Source organism: Rosa rugosa, chromosome 2, assembly GCF_958449725.1.
Source record: "Rosa rugosa chromosome 2, drRosRugo1.1, whole genome shotgun sequence".
Classification (NCBI taxonomy): Eukaryota; Viridiplantae; Streptophyta; class Magnoliopsida; order Rosales; family Rosaceae; genus Rosa; species Rosa rugosa.
In genome coordinates this window covers 52,443,055-52,460,889 of record NC_084821.1, presented here as the reverse complement: position 1 = coordinate 52,460,889, position 17,835 = coordinate 52,443,055, and the positions used below count along the sequence as shown (strand labels likewise).

Below are 17,835 nucleotides of genomic sequence, written 5' to 3'. Positions count from 1 at the left end.
TTTGTTGGACAGAAACAAAGCAAAATACATTTCAAGAAAAATGTTTGACAGTTTCATTAATAAGGTTTGAAGGCAGCGCACCAATCTTTTATTCAAAGAAGAAGAAGTTAATTTGGCAATTGGTCCAATTGGCATGGGATAAAAACCAGAGGCCTCCTCCTAATACTTCCACGTGGCCGGTACGTGCCTCTCACTCCTACCCTAAACCCCATCACCAGTTTACCACCCATATGGCATGAAGCCATCCAAAGTTCTAAACCCCTCTATACCTTGCCCCTCTTTTCTTCAGCTCATCACTGTTTCAGACCCCTCGTACCCAAAAACCCAAACCAGTCATTCCCAACGGTCAACCGCCGCCACCCATGAACGGCTTCACTAGCTTCAACGACACGTGGTTCCAGCAGCTCCACCGCCTGGTGCAACAGCTCTCCTCCTGCCCCAAACACCCCACCACCACCGAGCACCAGCACCACCTCCTCCACGTCATCAACAAGGTCATGTCTCACTACGCCGAGTACTACAGCGTCAAGTCTCTGGCTGCCGAGCACGACGCCCTCTCCGTCTTCATCGCCCCGTGGGCCACCACCCTCGAGCGCTCCCTCCACTGGATCGGCGGATGGCGCCCCACGACCGCCTTCCACCTCGTCTACTCCGAGGCCTCCATCCACTTCGAAGCCCACATCATCGATATCCTCCGCGGATTTCGAACCGGCGACCTTGGCGACCTCTCCCCCGCCCAGTTCCGCAGAGTTAGCGAGCTCCAATGCGAAACTGTACTCCAATAACCTTAAACCTATGCATGCATGCAACAATAATGATACAAAAATGCGCTTTAATTTGTTTTCTGAATTTCATGTTCGCCTTTTGGTTATCTGATATACTAATATTCGATGCATACTTACTAATTGATTGTTCAGGTGAAGGAGGAGAATGCGATATCGGAGGAGTTATCGGAGTGGCAAGACGGAGTGAGCGAGCTGATGGGAAGCAGTAGCGATCTGGATGTGAAGACGGGTCTGCTGACGAGCGTGTTGAAGAAGGCGGATGATCTGCGGCTGAGAACGGTGAGGAAGGTGGTGGATTTGCTGACACCGCAGCAAGCTGTGGAGTTCTTGATTGCTGCGTCCGAGTTGCATTTCGGAGTCCGTGGATGGGGAATTACTCAGGACCGTCACCGCAACAATTTCTGATTCATATATACTGATCGACGGTGGTGCTTTGCATCTTTGGCGGACGTTGATTGGGTACTATATACACTTTGTTTTGTTTGCAGTCTGAACCGCTACTGTGAGATGTTTTTCCTTTTATTTTTATTTTTATTATATTTTTCTTTCGAGAAGAACAAATGGAGTGAGATGTTTTTCCTTAACGTCTAGTTAAATATAAATTTTGTGTTTATCCTCCCTCTGAACCGTAGGTTGATAAAAAAATATGAGAGATTGACCCGCTGGATACGTTAATTGCGTCGACAAATGAGACTTTTTTTTTTTTTGAAATGTATGAGACTTTTCTTTTTTTGAATAGATGGATGAGACTTTTCCCGGTGGGCGGAGATAGTTGAGCGGCCATGCATGCAGAGCTTTGCAAGAAGAAAAGTTTTATACGTGTCGGAAGTTAAGCACATTAAGCCATGCAAGATGACACCTGGGGTTTGCATGGCGGACGTGTGGGGCTCTTGCAAAGCCAAGTGAGATACATTTATTAATTTATTCAAAGGTGAAACCTAGAGCCGGCTTTGAGGGCTGCCGCCGCCTCAGGCCACCGGTCTCCGGCGGGCCTCCGACAATTTTTTCTTTGTATATATTTTTAGTCCAACGAATATTTATATATATTTTTTGCCAGAGTCAAACGATGTTTGCTACTTTAGCATAGTGGTAAGTGTAGTGTGGCCTTCTAACTGCACCCAGGTTCGACGCCTTTTGGCCTGCCGTGAATCAACTGATAAAACTGTCTATTTTTATGTTACTAGCTTGTAACGTAAGTTTGATGAATTGCCATTGCAATGGATCTATGTGTTAATTGGTTTTGGGACTTTTGGCCAAACATTCGTGTGTTGATTGATATCTTGCCTTTTAACATTGTATAAGAGCCAGTGTTCAGGTGTTTATAAGGTTTCTGGGAAATTTGTTTTTGGTTTTCGCCCCAAATTTTCTTATGGTATATATAATAGTGCGGCTTAAGTCGACGTATGAATATTAATCAACCTGATAATCTGATATATATGTTGCTCACATGTTTAATTTTTATTTTGAGAGAATATCACAAACGGTCACTCAATTTTTACCTATTTGATATTTTGGTTACTCACCTTTTAAGAGGGGTGTATTGTATATGAAATTAGTGAAACTTTTAAAGAAATCTATGGAATTTAAAAGTCTGGGTGTATTCAATATAGACTTTTAACAGTCCATGAAAGTCTTGAGGTATTCAATTAGGATTTTTAAAGATTTCATGAATTCCACCAAAATCTAGGGGTATTCAATTAGGACTTTTAAAAATGAATAAAAGTACAGAGGTATTCAAAATATCATTCATACTTATGGAATTAGAAAATCATGGATAATCATGGACTTTGTAGTGTTAATTATACATACCAAACGCCAATAATTTTCCAGCCTCCAGACCAAAGATTTCAAAAAGTCTATCAAAGTTTCCTCTTCAAAAAAAAAAATGGTCTATCAAAGTTCTTCTCTCTACGCACGAACAAGTTTGTCCTTCATCATCTCTCTTAATCTTTTATGATATCAACATTTTTTGATACCCAACATATTCATTGTACGTAGTTGTTGAATGTGATTTTTGTTTTTTTATTTTTTTATTTTATTTTTTTTTTTCAATTGTGATACTTCGAACCCTAATAGCAATAAAAATGATTTATGAAACCCTAAAACTCAAATATTGTGGTCTAAGCCTAAGACCTTGAACCAGACTAAATTTTATCTTATTAATTAATTATTCTCATTAATTTGAATTTATATTATGGTTCAAAAAAAGGTTGAACAATTGAATTTCAATTGATTGATTATAGATCAAGACATTGACCAATATTCCTACAATATATGTTAATCGGTGAAAACAAAATTGATGAGAATAATTAACCATAAACATCAAGTGATCTATATTGTATATTTATGTTGTTGGGAGATTAGGAATGAGAACAAACTCGCTAGACAGATTAACAATCATTTATTTGAGTCAATTTCTATTAGAAGATATTGGAGCATTGACGAGACAACAAATTATTATTTTGTTTTGTGTTTGGGCTGCATTTGTTTTTTTTTATTTTATTTTTTATATTTTGTACATCATAGGAAATCTGTAGAAGTCATTCATAATAAAGTATATAGATTTTCATGAATCAATAAAAGTCTGTTGCTAAAATCAATGGTTTTAAGAAATCCATAACAGTCTATCAACTTTTTAAAGAGTCTGTGGACTTTTCAAAAAGTCTGTCATTTAAAAAAAATCTGGACAAATCCAAATACAATACACCCCCCTAAATATATAACTTTAGTCACTCAACTTTAATTCTGTTATTCACTTTAGTCATTTCGTTAATTGGGTAATAGCTTGGTATGTTAACATTTCTCATACATCAACTATTTTTACCAATTTAAAGGACTCATGTTACCACTTTGAGGACTAATATTACTATTTTGAGGACTCATATGGTAAACTAAGAAAATTTACCACTTTAAGGACTCATGTTACCACTTTGAGGACTAATATTACTATTTTGAGGACTCTTGTGGTAACTAAGAAAATTTACCACTTTAAGGACTCATGTTACAACTTTGAGGACTAATATTACTATTTTGAGGACTCAAATTACCACTTTTAAGGCAATTGTATGCATGTCATACGTTAACATTTTGTAGAATTTTCCTCGTTAATTTTTATTAAAAAAAAATTATTTGTCATAATATTAATGATATTTTTGTATAACTAATTGTGAAAAATTGAGAGATCTGTATTAGAATGATTGGGAGAATTAGTAATTAAATTGAAATAAAATGCCCCTTGGGTGACTAAAGTAATTGACAGAGTAATAGTTGAGTGACCAAAGTGATATATTTAAAAGTTGATTGACCAAAGTATCGAACGAGTCATAATTGTGAACGAGTCATAATTGTGTGACCATTTGTGGAATTCTCTCTTTTATTTTTTATTTTTTTATGGTGCATTTATTAAACTCTTTGTGCATCCCTTACATACTATTGCCCCTATTTATGAGCTCTCAAATTATAATTTATTTAGTTTGCTCATTTACAATTCCCAAATCCTTTAAATGTAAAATTTCTTTACAACTCCAAACTATATATATATATATATATATATATATATATATATATATATATATATATATATATATATATTATCATCTCATGTGTTCGTTAAGACTACTGAAACTTAATGAGATGTACGGTACTCCACCGAATAGTTCCTTAGAATTGGGTGAAGATTTACCAAATGAATTTACAATGATAGAATCATCTAAAGCCTTTTGCAATACCCACCGAATAATACATTTTTGTTTAGTAGATTTCTACCGAATAGTGTCATAATATTTGATAAAGTATTACTAAACAAAGTGCCAAGTTAAGATTCCAGAATCACAAACAATGAAATTTAATGGTTAGTGCTAAATTAAGGTGTTAGGTTTAAAAATGAATGATGAGATTGATAATGAAATTTTTTTTTTTTTGAGAGAAATAGTCAACCATTTTATTAATAAAAATAAGAACTATTACAACTTATAGATGTAGAAACTACATCAAAATAAAGGATAACAAAAGCAATACTAGATGCCACAAGGCATCGGAAATAAAACCTAACAAGGATATTAAGGGATGCAATAAAGCATTTGATAAAGCACCAGGAAGACCCCAGGCTCTGTAAAACAGTACCAATAGTATGGTCAACCATACTTCCACGTAAAAAAATACGTTGAACAGAGGGTAACCTTCTATCAAGGTAACTGGCGGTAGTGTGACCGACCTTGCCTACTCCACGTAAAATAATACGTCAAATAGAGAGCAATCTTCTACCTAAGTAGCTGATAATCCAAATCCAAAATGTAATTGAAGGAGTCCACGAAAAGTCCCCTGAATCCCAGATGCGAATCCAAATAAAAAATAAAGCCCAAGCAAAAAGCCATCTTGAGCAGTCCAAACAAAAAATGGCCCAGGTCCACAATTGGGCACCCAAAAACTCTCTGGGCACCCAGCCGTCCCATGACCTTGACCCCAGCCAGAGCTCCGCCTTCCCTCACCGGAAATAACAATCCCGGTTCTGTCCACTCCACTCCAAATGCCACCACCCACGCCACCAGTCATATAGCCCCATCCGAGATCAAACCAACCTTGGAACCCCACGCCGGCACCTGACTGCGTCACTGCCGTCCCAAACCTGCGCCGGACTGTCGCACCGCCAACACCTACGGACTGCTGCGCCGCCATCGCTCGAATCTCCTGCCGCGAATTCCCACATATCCGATCTAGGAAGTAGAAACCAAGACTTACAGACTGCTGCGCTGCCGTCGATCGAAGCTCCTGCCGCGAACTCCCACAGATCCGATATGAGAAGTAGAAACCAAGAGGAAAGCTCGACCCCCACCACCGCTCCAACAACTGCATCAACTTCAGTCGCACCCGAATTGGACTAAGTCGCCCGGCTCTCGGTGCCATTCCGATCCAGGATGATAGCGCATCATCTTCTTCTCTGATCCCCATTGGACAGAGAAGCCATGATCAGAAAGAATCGGAACAACCAGGGTTGACACAGGCCACGGTGCTAACCACGACCTGATACAGGGCACGGGATGAGTCATGCGCGATAGATTCGACACCGAAAACGGTGCCAGAATAATACTCCATCGATGATGGAGAAACGTACAAAGAGGCCGGAGGCGGCACTCTCCCAACCCTAGCAGAGCAAGCCCGCTGGGAATTTTCATATTTTCTGATAATGAAAAACTTGATATGAGTGTAAATGTTTCATAGAATGTAATAAGTAAGATATAATGTAGTTATTAATAAAATATTTTCCATAATTGTAATTTTATAGTACGGTGTATTGATCTTTAAATAAATGAAGCAAATGTAAGGTGAACAAAGTATTTGATAGGGTGGGAATAGTAGCATCTTTTTATTTTTTTATTTTTTATGTGAGAATGTGGAGTATTGTTGAAATTAGGAATAAACATTTGGAAACAGTGTTTATAGTACCTGGATCATATTACATGATATCATCTTAGTTATTAGTAGACCTATAAATGGACCGGACTTCGAGCGGATCAATCTAAATATGAATCCGTCTAGTAATAAGAAATGTCAAGCCGACCGATTCAATAATTAGGAGGATCGTTGATAGGTGAATCCAAATCTGTGTTTGGCGAATTAACGAATACTATATCCGCTAATACAATCCGTTTATAATAATGAATATTTTAAATTTTGAGTAGTATTATTATGTTTTTATCATGATACTTCATATTAATAAAATAGTAATAAAGTGTATTGCCAAAAGTTAAATTTCATAACCAAAATATTTTTAGAATGATAAACTTAGATAATCAAAATATTAAATTTTCAAAGCAATATTTCATTGAAATTTTTGGGTAAGAGAACAAAAAGAACATAGACATCAATAAGCTTCAAGTTCATATTCCGAATATGTTATTATCCAATCAAGAAAAAGAAAGTATAATTAATACATGCTTGCCAAAATCTAGTTTTCTCTGAAAACCTAGGGTAGAGGTCGGCGGTGTAAGACCTTATTGAACTAGACATCAGCATTTTCACTTAAGCTAACATTGTGAGGAGTATTAGAGTTCAGTTTGAGTATTAAATAAAACTTGTAATCAAAAATAGTTTTATTAATGCAATCTGTTTTGAATTTGAATTCAAATAGTATGGTTATTTAGAATAATCTATCAGATAAAGACAAGGAAGTTATAAGACAGTTCCTTGATGGAAGGAACTGCCTTAACTGCTTTTCTGATATAAAGTGGATTCGCCTTCATTGATCCCTGCTAGAGCACCTACCTCAATCAAATTGTCCCATTAACTATATGAGATCAAGGGTGAATCTAGGAGAAGAACATAGATTGAGGCAATCGATTTTGTCAGTTTCATACACCCCTTTTAATCTGGTTTCAGACTCGATCAGATTATTTAACTGCAATATATATATATGGATCTAGTTAGTATCTCTACAATCCCTTTATCTTTGATTTCAATTCATATTGCTTGCTGTGATATATATATATAGAGACAAGCTATGGTACATACAGTATCTCATACACTCATTTTACATCTATTTGAACAAAAAATTACAATTATTTGAATCAAAATTACAACATTGAGAACAAAAGTTACCATATTTATTTACACTATTTACATATAGTTAAACAAAAATTACAACATTGACAACGAAGTTGTTAAAAAGCTTGTAACAATGTCATAAGAGGTGTAATTACCATTATTAGAACTAAGATTACACAAAATAGGACTCAACATTACCACTCTGACAACAAATTTGTTGTCACATTTGTAAATGTGTGTATGAGATACTGGTATGTACTATATATATATATATATATATAATATATATATATATATATATAATATATATATATATATATGTGTGTGTGTGTGTGTGTGTGTGTGTGTGTGTGTGTGTACTTGCTGTGTTATAAGATTGCAACGTCATATGCATCCTAACTTAGGATCAAAATAACATATCAATCCTATATTTGTCATAGTTAATCTTCTGTTCATGTAAAACTGCAGATATTAGGATAAATATACTATTGCAATCCTAAATAAGGATGCGACTACTACAACACTCCTAATATGTAAATTACAGTATATGTGTTTACATGTGCTTATTCTGAGATAGTTTATAGTACTCATTTTGTGTAAACTCTAACAGGCGGCTAGGGTTTCGTCGATTTGAGGTAAACGACATAAAAGAATGAAGGTTCTTGCAGATCGGAGGTGTGATGGCAGAGGCTATGGAGGCTCGATAGGCGGCAGCACTTGTGCTGACAGATGAAGCGGTGGTTGAGTACTTTAGGGAAGCTGGAGCAGCGGCTGTTGATGTGTCGGGTTATTATTTGGTTGACCGCATGATGGCGTCTGGGCGGAGGATGATGCTGGATTGCCCAAGGCGATGGAGGTGGTGTGGGACTTGCGTGATCGTCTTTCGATCACTAAGGTTGATGATGACAGGTTCCAAGTCCGTTTTGCAGTGAAGGAGGAAGGACAGAGAGTCCTACACGGCGGCCCGTGGCACTTCAAGAGCCGAATGCTTAAGTTGGAGGAGTATGACAGGCTTGGTGCGCTACAGATGGTTCCATTGAATTCCTTGAGGTGTGGGTTACTGTGTAGTGTCTGCCACCATGTCTGAGGACTGAAGAATCATTGATGCTGATTTGATCGTCAATGGGACGATTTTTGCAAGCAAACAAGTTTGCTGTGCAACGGGGATCACCAGAACAATTTTTCCAAGTCCTCCTAAACGTCCGCCGGTGGCTGTGGGTGCAGCAGACCTTTAGCTTTACAGAGATGGCCAAGGCGGAGGTGGAATTGCACTATGAAAAGGTGAAATGGTGGTGCAGGAAGTATGGACTTTTCGATCATGGTGGTCATATGTGTGATCAGTTTCTGCTTAAGAAATCTGGTGTTGGGGTGATGGCAAGAATGCCGGGGATGGTGATGGAGGGTCCAGTAGCTCAGGGGAGGCCAGGAAGGTGGTTCTGCCAGAGACCCCTAGAGGTAGTTCTGGTGCTGCTGCGACACTAACACCACCAGTGATAGGGCTGACATTAGCTGACGGTATGACAAACTTAATTGATATTGTTGGCAGTCTTTGGAGATGTTGAAGGGTATACCAAGCTGGAATGCTCCTTCTCCCATTTAATTTGGAGTTCCACTGGATCTGCTGGTGGCACCTATGGCTATAAAAAATGGCACAAGTCAGTGGGGCCAAGCGTTCACCATCTGTTGTGCAAGCTCGTCTAGGTAAGAAGGCAAAACTGCTTAATGATTCTTCTGCCTTAATGTGCTTGGATGTCGAAGAGGGGTTTGGGTTGCCTAATGATAATGGGATAGTGAAAATAGCCCCTTTGAAGACTAAGAGGGGTATGCCTAAAGGGTCCAAGAATAAGTTGGGACCAAAAGTTCGCAGTAAGAGAGTGTCCCGGAAGATGATCACCATTAATGCTAAGCCTATTGATGAACATGTGGAGAATGAGTTGCCTGTGATGGAAGAAGAAACTCCTTTGGGAGATGAGGTGGAGTCTGAGGAGGTAAGTGTGAGTCCTCTCCTATTGGAGATGGCTCCGGTTCTAGCTCAAGAATGAGTTTTGTCGCCAAAAATATCCAAGATGTCTTGGCCTTTTGATTCTCTAGGATGTTCTAGGATAGATTTTGGCAGGGCTTCATGATCTTTAAAAAGGTTGAATTACTTAGGTAATGACTCTTTTGACAGCCTCACAGAGGTTGGTCATTATGTGTAGTTTCACTGATCAATGCAATGAGTTGATAATTCTCTAAAAAAAAAAAAATCATATTCCCATACCATTCCGATAATCACATTACCGTTAATTATCTCATATCTCCAATATTGAAAGCTTAATTAAGAAGACTAGCTACGTCATTTAGGTTTTTGTAAAAGTTTTGTTATAATACATGTAAATTTATTATTTTATATTTAAAACTAATAAGTATTCTTAATATTTTATATTAAATTTTAGAATAATATTTACTGGTACAAATATAATATTTAATTACTATAAAGTCCGACTGGATCATTAACGGATCAGATCAACTTAAATCCATCTTTGATCCGTTAATAAACAGATTAAAGGATCCGGACCATTAACGGATCAACAAATTAAATTTTCAATCCAAACTTGTTCAATAACGGATCAAAAGCCAATCCATTTACAAGTCTAGTTATTAGTGAGATTTTTTAATTAGTAATTTATAATACTAAATAGTACTAATACAAAAATGTCTCTTTATTTTGGAAGTAAAAAAGAAAAATTAAAAAATTAAAATTACAATTTACTACTAGATACTAATACAACATTGTTTCTTTATTTTGAAGGTAAAAAAGAAAAATGAAAAAGTTAAAATTACAGTTCATGTTCCAACTCAGTGTACTCACTAACTTTATATAAAAAAGACATTCTCGAGGATCGCAATCTCTACTTAAAATGGTGTATAGCACACAAAAATTTGTATTTTCTTATTTCCTCACTAAACTAATTTTTATCCTCAAATAATAATTTGAAACACTACTCGAATTGACGGAACTCAGAAGTTTTGATATAATTTTTTTTCAATTTTCAAATAAAAAAAAAGGTAAAAAATTAATTTGATATTTGGATGTTTTGAAATATTTCCTACAGCAAATATGCTCCACAATACGTACATGCGCATGCATAATTCATTTCCTAATTTGCTTGCCATAGATCGCAACACTGAAGGTTGTCATCGATAAGGTTGGTACTAATCTGCGAGTACGACTAAGACTATCAACGAAGAACGATTGAACTGCTTCGAGGAGATCTCAATTGAACGAAGAGAAGTTGATGCAGGTGGCATTCTAATCATGCAATTAGGAATACTGGTTTTGTTTTTGGCAAGAGCTTTACATATATAGAAGGATTAAATACTTCTTACTCCCTATACTTATAGGGTTTCGTCGTTTCAGTCCCTGACGTTCAAATTTCACCTAAAAACTCCTCGAACTCTCAATTTCCTCACAATTGGTCCCTGCTGTCAAGCTCCATCCAAATTATCTGTTAAATTGCTGACGTGGCATCCATTTCACTCTGAAATGTCCATTTTACCCTCAGTTACTTTTTTTTATAATTTTTTTTTTTTTTTCACCTCTTCTTCTTCCAGGTTCTTCCCCACGCCTCACTCTCCCTTCATTCCCATTCCTATCCCTACTAGTCCCTCTCCCATTCCACTCCCTGGCATCATTCTCGGACGGCCCAGATAGCTCAACACCATGGTCAAGCACTTCTCTTTCCACATTCTTCGAGGAATGAATTGGGCTCTGCTCTTTCAATAGGCTTTCTGACTCTTCGGGTTCGAATTCTCGATACCCATCTTCCCCATCCTCGCTGCCGCTGAATTTCTCTTCGCCGCCGTCGCACTCGTCAATCTTAGCCGCGACCCAATTGGATCTGACCCTCTTCGTGGCACTCGAAACTCTTTTCTTGGTCTCTTTCACCTTCCAGCTCCCAATAGCGACACTATCGAGGTTGCCCTCTCTCTCCTCCCCGCCAGAGCTCAAATTCACTAAAGGCCGAGTCTTTGACGACTTACTCGACTCCTTGTTGTGGTGGTGGTGCTGGTGGTCCATCGGAGGCAGCCTTCACTGCTTAGTCGCCCGCCGTGGGTTCGATCTAACCCAATCGGACGCTGGGCCTCCGCTGCCGCTTCGCCCCCACCATCTCCGACGAACCCATCATGAATTGCCCGCCGTTGACACTACAAAAAAGAATTGTGTTAGCTTCACCAATTTGCGTCGGCCTTCAATTGTCGTCGCCAATGCCTCCTCTTTTGCGACGGCAAAAACTGAGGGGTCGCGATTGTGCAAAATATTTGCGACGGTAACAACTGCCGTCGCCACTGGGCGTGGCAAACCAAATGGTTTACTTCGGCAAGAGTTAGCCGTAGTAAAATACTAAGAGTTTGCGACTGTAAAAGACATGTCGTCGCGTTTCTTCAATTCTTCCCGTGGTATGAAAACCACGATAGTCGCCCTCTGCTCAAAAAGAAAAAGAAAAAAAAAAACCTCTCTCAAAACGGAGGCCGATCTCTTCATCTCTCTTGTCCTCCCTCTCTCTCCGTCATCGCAAATCCCATCTTCCGCCAATACTTCTGTCTAAGCTCTTCCTTATCGGCAAACCAAATTGGGGAAATCTTTTGGGGGTATCGTTCAGATCTAGATCCCTCACCTGCAAAAGAGTCAATTGGGTCGCATATCGTAAACGACGTCGGTGAGTCCGTTTCAGGGGAGCTCTAGCTGGCTGGAGACCAGAGCTAAGATGGGTTTCAGTTTAGGATTCTTGGTCGACATCTTTGGAGTTCTAATTCTCTCTCATGCCACTTAATCAACCGTTCTTATTTTCCTCTCTCTCGGCAACCAAGAGCAACCTCCATCTCTCTTTTCTTCGAGCAGCCTCCAAACCCAAAACCCAGAGAAGCATTGGGCGAGACCTCCCCAAACCCAAAACCCAAATCACTGTTCGAGCTTCTTCCACTGCCTTCGTCGAGACCTCCCCAACTGTAAGTATGCTTCTTTTTCAAGCTTGGATTTCAATGCAATCAGTCAAAATTGAAAAACCCAGTTTCAGTTTCAAAGCACTGGGCTTTTGGATTGTGTGTTTAGCCACTTGTTTCAGTAACTTTCTAGTTTCTACTAATGTTTGATGGTTGAGGACTTGAGTCCTACTGTTGGTTTCAAGTTATTGGTTGATTTGGCTTTTTTTTTCTTCATTCAAATCTGGGAGTTATGTGTTATTGGTTGGTTTCAAGTTTGGAAAGTGACGTTCTGGTTTCAAGTTATTGATCCACTCTGCTGATATTGATCCACTCTGCTTTGGCATCTATAATTAGATGTAGATTTGGTTTTTTGCTTATTTAGATTGAGAAATTTGGTTTTGAAGAATGATGAAGTAGCTCTGGTTGTATATCTTGTTTGATTTTTGAGATCTTAATGAAATGGGTTTTGGAGAGATGATGTTGCCCTCCATGTGTTTGTGAAAATGACTCTTTCAATTGAATGATGCGTTTTGTTTCGATTATCTGCAAATGCAAACTAAATGAAGTACTTGGCTCACATAATTGAGAGCTATGGTAAAATGTTCATAGAATTGAAAGGTGAAACTCATTTGCTTGCAGTCATCACACACTTCTCCATCTTCCTCATGTCATCAATTGCTTCATCATCACTGTCCAGTAGCAAATGGAGCTTTCTTTGGTTATAGCAATGTGCAACATACGCTTTGTTCTTGTTTTTTCTTCTTTTGCAATTGTTAAAAGACATTATAAATATATTGATTCTCAGTGGATATGTTCAAGTTGGATTTCGTGGTTTATGTTTTACAAAAGTTAGGATTCTTAGTCATCACACACTTCTCCATCACACACTTAGGTGAATCAAATGGTTTCTTTGAACAGACCGATTTTGATACAGAAATAATTTTCTGTTGAACCTTGGAAGATATGAACTCAGTTTTTGGAAGGAGATTTGGTTTTCCCTGTTTTAATTATCTCATTTTATAGTTGATTTATACAGAGATTGACATTGTTGCAGTATTAGGTTGTATTGTTGTTCTTCATATATTGCGCAAATCATCCTATGTGCTTCACATGAAATTGATTTACAGATTATAATTATGAAAGATAGTCATCCCAAATTTTAACCAGATTATATGTGTTTGAGTGCAGTGATGGGACCAAAACCAATGTTGAGAGGAACAAAGAGGGGTACAAGTGAACAGGCAATTGGGCAAAGAAGAAATAAATCTAATTGTATTTTTTTCGGTGGACATCAGTATAATGCGGCTAAATCAAAGAAATCGAAAACAAGTAGGTGTATTTTATGCGTTCGGAAATGTTAATGTATATAAACAGTCTTAGCAAAATTCTTTTTTTTCACTGCAGTTAGGTGCGGGATTGATTTCATCTCTTGGTATCTTGGTTAATTTATTGTGTTGTCTTTGTATAATACTTGGCAGAGAACTTAATTGGGAAAGGTGGGTAGGCAGAAGCTCACACTGCAGTTAGTTTGCAGGATTATAATGAGTATTCCCTTTCAAAAAATTGGAGTAGAGACATACAGTGTTGAAAAGGGATTCACTCTCGGATTACATTTTTGCTCTGAATCCCTGTGTATAAAACCGACATCTCCAGCTGCTTTCCAATAAGAGAAGCCTCCATCAAAGTCATCATCTACTGTTACGCAATATCAGGCTTATCCATCACAATCAACATCACCGAAGACTGGGTAAAATTTCCCATTCATACAATCAATTGATTTCAATTACGAAATTATCAACCTTCGTCTTTCTACGTAGATTAATCAATTGATGTCGAAAACTTTGTTCCCTGTGATAATAGATTTTGTTGTTCATTCATTTGTTCTTTGTTATTGGATGGGTTGACTTCTCATAAAATTGCTAAAAGGGTCTTTGCTATTTTTTTTTTTTTACTGAGATTAGTCTGAAAAGGTATTGTATATGATGATACTAATATATTTTTTCGCTTTTAATTGGTAAACTTTCAGTTCCTAATTGGAGAATAGTAGTGATATGAAACGTGATTTGATTTGTATCAGTGATAGTACTTAATTTGAATCCTTTCTTTAGAAGAGTTTACACCATATCTATCTATGTCAGCTAATAGCATTAAGCAAGAATGTCATGCCTTATTGTAATAAAATGCAATCACTGTTTTTTGGTCTACTGGAAAGAAGCATATGAGGGATCTCTGGTTGTTGCAACTGGTCTAATACTTGGGTTCATACTGGCTGATAGTATAGCAGAAAAATAAATATAAATTTAGAATATACTAGATAGTAATGTTTGTTTATTTGTTCAGGTTGGCTACCTATGATCTATCTGAGCTGCAAATTGAGGGTGATGCAAATTGTCAGGTATAGCGACTATAGCCATAGGCAGAGTAATACAAAATAATTTGCACACAAAAGTCAAACATACTGCACCTATGCATCATACTCTTCTGATTCACATTTTCTACAAGTCTAATTCTCTGGTTGATTATCCAGGTTTGACGAATCTGTGAATGTCAAGCAGCTTGAGAACATATTGTGATCCATGTCAACTTCCACTATCGGATAGCCTATCCGCAGCAAAGCGCGGACACGCTTTCTAGTTTTCTTTTGTTCTTTGGTTGATGATAAGTGTTGTTCAATTGATCAAACATGTTTATCAACTATATATGTATTTGAATATGGTATTCATGTTTTGGTGCATTTTATATAAAATTTATTATTTGGCTTCTTCTGCTCCAAAGATAAAAATCGGGTATGCAAAATTGCATGCCAGGTTTTTTTTATCAATGATATGCACTTTGCGACGGCACTGTTGCCGTCGCCAAAGACATGACAGCAAAATTGTAGATGGCGTAGCCATTGCTCTTTGCGACGGCGTAAATACCATCGCCAAAATTCATGCGACAGTGTAATTGCCGTCGCAAATAGCAATGGCGACGCCACCAACGACATCGGCGACATTGCCGTCGCCTAGCCGTCGCCGTTGGTCTTTTGCGACAGCAATTTGTCTTTCGGCGACGGCCTTGCGCCGTGGCAAATTGAATTTTTTTTTGTAGTGTGATCTGCGGTGGCTGTATCTCCGCCATCAATTCTATCGAATCCTAATAAAGACTCGAGCTTTATCTCTATGTTTGTTTTGGAAAATGCTTAGCAAGAAAGAAAGAAGGGGAGCCCTTTGGGCTGTGTGTGTTGTACTCAGACTGTCACTTTGGTTGTTTTCCAGAGAGAGAAAGTGATGGAGTAAATGAAGAAGAGGCGTGGGGAAGAACCTGGAAGAAGAAGGGGTGAAAAAAAAAAAAAAAAAAAAAAAGATAAATTTTTTTTAAAAAAAAGTAACTGAGGATAAAATGGACATTTCAGAGTGAAATGGATGCCACGTCAGCAATTTAATGGACAATTTGGACGGAGCTTGACGACAGGGACCAATTGTAAAGAAATTGAGAGTTTGAGGAGTTTTTAGATGAAATTCGAACGTCAGGGACTGAAACGACGAAACTCTATAAGTATAGGGAGTAAACAGTATTTAATCCTATATAGAACAAAGAAACAGAAGCAACGAGAAAACCCCTGGAACCTAAGTACCTAACCAAAAAGGATTAGGGAGGGTACTTATTTGCTTCTCTATCCTCCCCAGCAATTAAACTGGCTTACTTTAAGTGAAACTACATAAATAAGCATACCTTAAATATTCAATATGATTAAACCCCATCTAATTCATAATATGCGTAGTAACTACCTCATAGAGAAACCTTCTAGAAGGGGTTAAACAAGTTGTGGCAACCAATAATTAATCAGCATGCATGAATAAAGTCTGAAAGGAAATCCATATTCAGAAAGAACTTCTCCTTGCAAAAATATAGCCAACCGAATGATCAAGCAGCAGAATTAATAAAAGGGCACATATAAAAGCAATAACACCGTCAACAGAAATATCCCAACAACGCATGCAATGGTCTAGCTAGCACATTTCCGATATGCTAATAACAATGCTAGCTGCCATGATGGAAAGATTACAATCCCTCTAGAACCACAAATAAGAAGTTAACTTCCTATGCAAGCAAGTGTAAATCCAGAGGCAATCAAGGAAAATGACAGTCACCACGCCATGAGCTAGTGGAATTTCTAAATGACTAGTGCAAATGCAGTAGTACATACACTCGGTCAATTAATCGTCGCGTTACAATGCTTCATTTGTTAGTTCTATTCAGTTGTTCACCGAAGCTGATGCCTTGGCCGCTGCAACCAACGCCTCCTCACCAACCATGAGTCTCAGTTGTCGAATCAGCTCATGTCGGCTCATGTTGTTTCCCTTATACTTCCAAAACAACTCGACAGCAATGGTCATTTGTAGAGGAGTGACAAAACTTGCGAGCCGGTCCAACACAGCAAACAAATTAATGGGTAGTTCTTGTGGTCTAGGTCCCCTTGAAGCACCAACAAAACCACCACTCGCCTGAGTAGCATACGTTGCATAATCCCATAAGCAAGAAGGAGCCTTGAAGCTTATAACAAAATCAGCACAAATGCGAGAGTTGGCTAAACCGGCAGGCACATAAAGTGTCCTAGCATCGGTAAAACTGTCACAACCGGTATCGAAATCGGGACCAACATGGTTCGAGCCATCAGGGACTAACTGCACCCTCCCCAGTATGACCCGGCACACCAGTACGTGCCTTAGCTCAGCTTCATCAACTTCACAGGACAATGCAGCATCCAAAGAATGCGCAGCAGGAACCAATTGAACACAACCATGGGCGCCACCATTAGCATTGGCAGCACTAAACCCATGAACCAAAATCTGAGCAATCTCATCCCTAGAGCCGCCGTACAGCGCAGTCTTGATATGGGCATTTTGGACAATTCCACCATATTTATGAACCGTCTCCGCCAAGAAAGCCCGAAAAGCCTGGAACCGGGCCCGATGGGTCAGATTAGAAGCCGGATACTTGTGCACGGCCACCACTATGGTTTCTCCGGCGGCCAAGGCCATACAGGAAATGAAGTTCCTCTTGAATATTATTAGATCCGCACTGGTTCCCCTTACTCTCAACATCATTCCGTCCTGGGTGAAAACCCTAAACGGTTCTGGAGCAGAGGAACCGGATCCGGAAGGACCCGACCCGGATTCTTTATCGTTCTTGTCAGCCTTGGGATTAGCTTTGGCGGCACCGGAAACGGAATCTTGATGCTTCTCGACCTCCGTTATATCCACATTGGAACCGGAAGCTTCATTTTCAACGATCTGGGTCTGCTCCATAATGTGATTCACAGAAGCGAGAGAGGGAGAGGGAGAGGGAGAGGGAGGGGGAGAGAGAGGGACATAGAGAGAGAGAGAGAGAGAAGAAGAAGAAGAAGAAGAAGAAGAAGTAGTAGCTAGAAAAAGTGTAATGGTCTAGAATCAAATTCAAAGAAGATAGAGAGAGGAATCGAAGTCTGAAAATCAGTTAGAGAAAGCAAAGAGGAAGAACTGTTCTTGCTGGCTACACATTCTCTTTCTTGCTGGACTAGAAT

General features: G+C 38.6%; 2 protein-coding genes, 1 long non-coding RNA gene and 1 pseudogene across 3 annotated transcripts; 2 read left to right on the top strand and 2 right to left on the bottom strand.

Moving 5' to 3' along the window:
* The first annotated feature begins 362 nt into the window (after positions 1-362).
* LOC133730099 (protein DOG1-like 4) lies at positions 363-1,404 on the top strand. Its single transcript, XM_062157770.1, has 2 exons — positions 363-773; positions 918-1,404. Exons 1-2 carry the CDS (start codon positions 363-365, stop codon positions 1,188-1,190), a joined length of 684 nt encoding a protein of 227 aa, XP_062013754.1. The 3' UTR covers positions 1,191-1,404.
* A 9,412-nt stretch (positions 1,405-10,816) lies between these two features.
* Positions 10,817-11,736, bottom strand: LOC133730975 (uncharacterized; annotated as a pseudogene).
* A 48-nt stretch (positions 11,737-11,784) lies between these two features.
* LOC133733158 (uncharacterized) lies at positions 11,785-15,051 on the top strand. The gene is made up of 5 exons (XR_009857519.1): positions 11,785-12,314; positions 13,479-13,619; positions 13,769-14,037; positions 14,631-14,685; positions 14,818-15,051. It is a non-coding gene; the product is annotated as an uncharacterized LOC133733158 (long non-coding RNA).
* Positions 15,052-16,528: 1,477 nt separating this feature from the next.
* Positions 16,529-17,581, bottom strand: LOC133730974 (probable inactive poly [ADP-ribose] polymerase SRO2). The gene has a single exon (XM_062158463.1). It carries the CDS (start codon positions 17,579-17,581, stop codon positions 16,529-16,531), a length of 1,053 nt encoding a protein of 350 aa, XP_062014447.1.
* Positions 17,582-17,835: the final 254 nt, after the last annotated feature.